At 41.6% G+C, this 1384-nt stretch overlaps 1 protein-coding gene across 1 annotated transcript; it reads right to left on the bottom strand.

The window, feature by feature from the left end:
* Positions 1–1060: 1060 nt before the first annotated feature.
* EAH_00055960 (hypothetical protein) lies at positions 1061–1317 on the bottom strand (the record flags this gene model as incomplete). Its single annotated transcript, XM_013393835.1, has 1 exon — positions 1061–1317. A coding segment is annotated over one exon (257 nt), but the record flags the coding sequence as incomplete, so codon positions are not given.
* Positions 1318–1384: the final 67 nt, after the last annotated feature.

The following is a 1384-nucleotide window of genomic DNA, read 5'->3' as shown; positions in this document are numbered from 1 at the left end:
TAGCTAGCTGAGGCTCGCTGCGGCGAGTTGGGGCGCAGCTGCTACAGCTTGGTGTAGCAAGCTGTAGCAAGCTGTAGCAATCTCTAGCAAGCTGTAGCTAGCTGTAGCTAGCTGCAGCTAGCTGTAGCTAGTTGTAGCAAGCTGTAGCTAGCTGCAGCTAGCTTTGAGCGACGGGCCAAAGGATTCGGCTGCAGCACATCCGCAGACAAAGGCCCCTCTTAGTAGTGTTTTGCTGCTCTCCAGGCAGCTAGCTACCCAGCTAGCTACCTAGCTAGCTACCCAGCTAGCTACCTAGCTAGGCTTTAGGTGAAAGTATAAGATCTGCATCACTCCCATAGGGTGGCCATGCTGCAGCTGCAGGTCTTCTACACCAACCCCCGCCTTTAAAGTACAATTGAAGAAGTTATTTATATTGTCTGGGGCTCTTAGTAAAGTTGTATTGTTTATCTGCATATATTAAGGTGCATGAACGATATTGAAGGGCTTAGGTGTACACAGAGCGCAAGATGATTTGTCGTGCAAGAGCTTGAGGGTTTGTTGTCTGGAGGTTTTATGGCTTAAATCGAAGTAATTAAGGCTGTAAATAGAATATAAAGAAAAATATATCTTTAAAAAATGTTTTTACGCCTTTATTCAGCTCTATTTATCTCCCCCGAAGCGCTGATAGAGCAGACTTTACCTCCTCTCGTGCAGTGCAGCCTTCCATGGGTTGCTGTTGTTGAAGAAATTGTACAGAAATCTTCGTAAATATAAAATATTCAATTAATATTAATAAATAAAATTACTTTATTATTGTTTCCTGTTCTTTTAGGATAATTTAATGCATTTTACCTCCATTGCAGAGAGCGTTTACTCTTCACAGTTGCGGTGTACAGGCAGCTGTGGGCTTCGAGTGTATCCGTGCATATCATCTTCTAGAGATGATTAGGAGCAAAGTAAGCGTACAAATATGTTTTTTTTGCTTTTTATTGTTTTTTAGTGTTTAATTACTCTTTATATTCTTCACTTACTCCCAAGAAAGCCGCTTGTAAGGTGTATATACCCTCTGCAAAATGCTGAGCTACGACTTCCTTCCTTCTCCTTCTTCTTCTTCTTCTTCTTCTTCTTCTTCTTCTTCTTCTGCTTCTTCTTCTTCTGCTTCTTTATCTTCTTCTCCTTCTTCTTTATCTCCTTCTCCTTCTCCTTCCCCATCACCATCATCATCATCTTTTTCTTCAACTTCTTCGCCATCATCGACATCAGCCTCTTCATCTTCTTTAACCTTTTCAACTTCTTTAGCTCCTTCTTCTTCTTTAACGCCTTCTTCTTCTTCTTCTTCTTTTCATTTATTAGCTCTTCATGGTATGCTTGGGGATCGCCGGGCTTTGCATGGTTTTTGTTCTTC

The sequence above is a fragment of the Eimeria acervulina genome, genomic scaffold (assembly GCF_000499425.1).
Source record: "Eimeria acervulina Houghton genomic scaffold, Eah_scaff1130, whole genome shotgun sequence".
NCBI classification, from domain to species: domain Eukaryota; phylum Apicomplexa; class Conoidasida; order Eucoccidiorida; family Eimeriidae; genus Eimeria; species Eimeria acervulina.
Note: the sequence above shows the minus strand (reverse complement) of the source record. Positions and strands in the feature narration are given on the sequence as shown.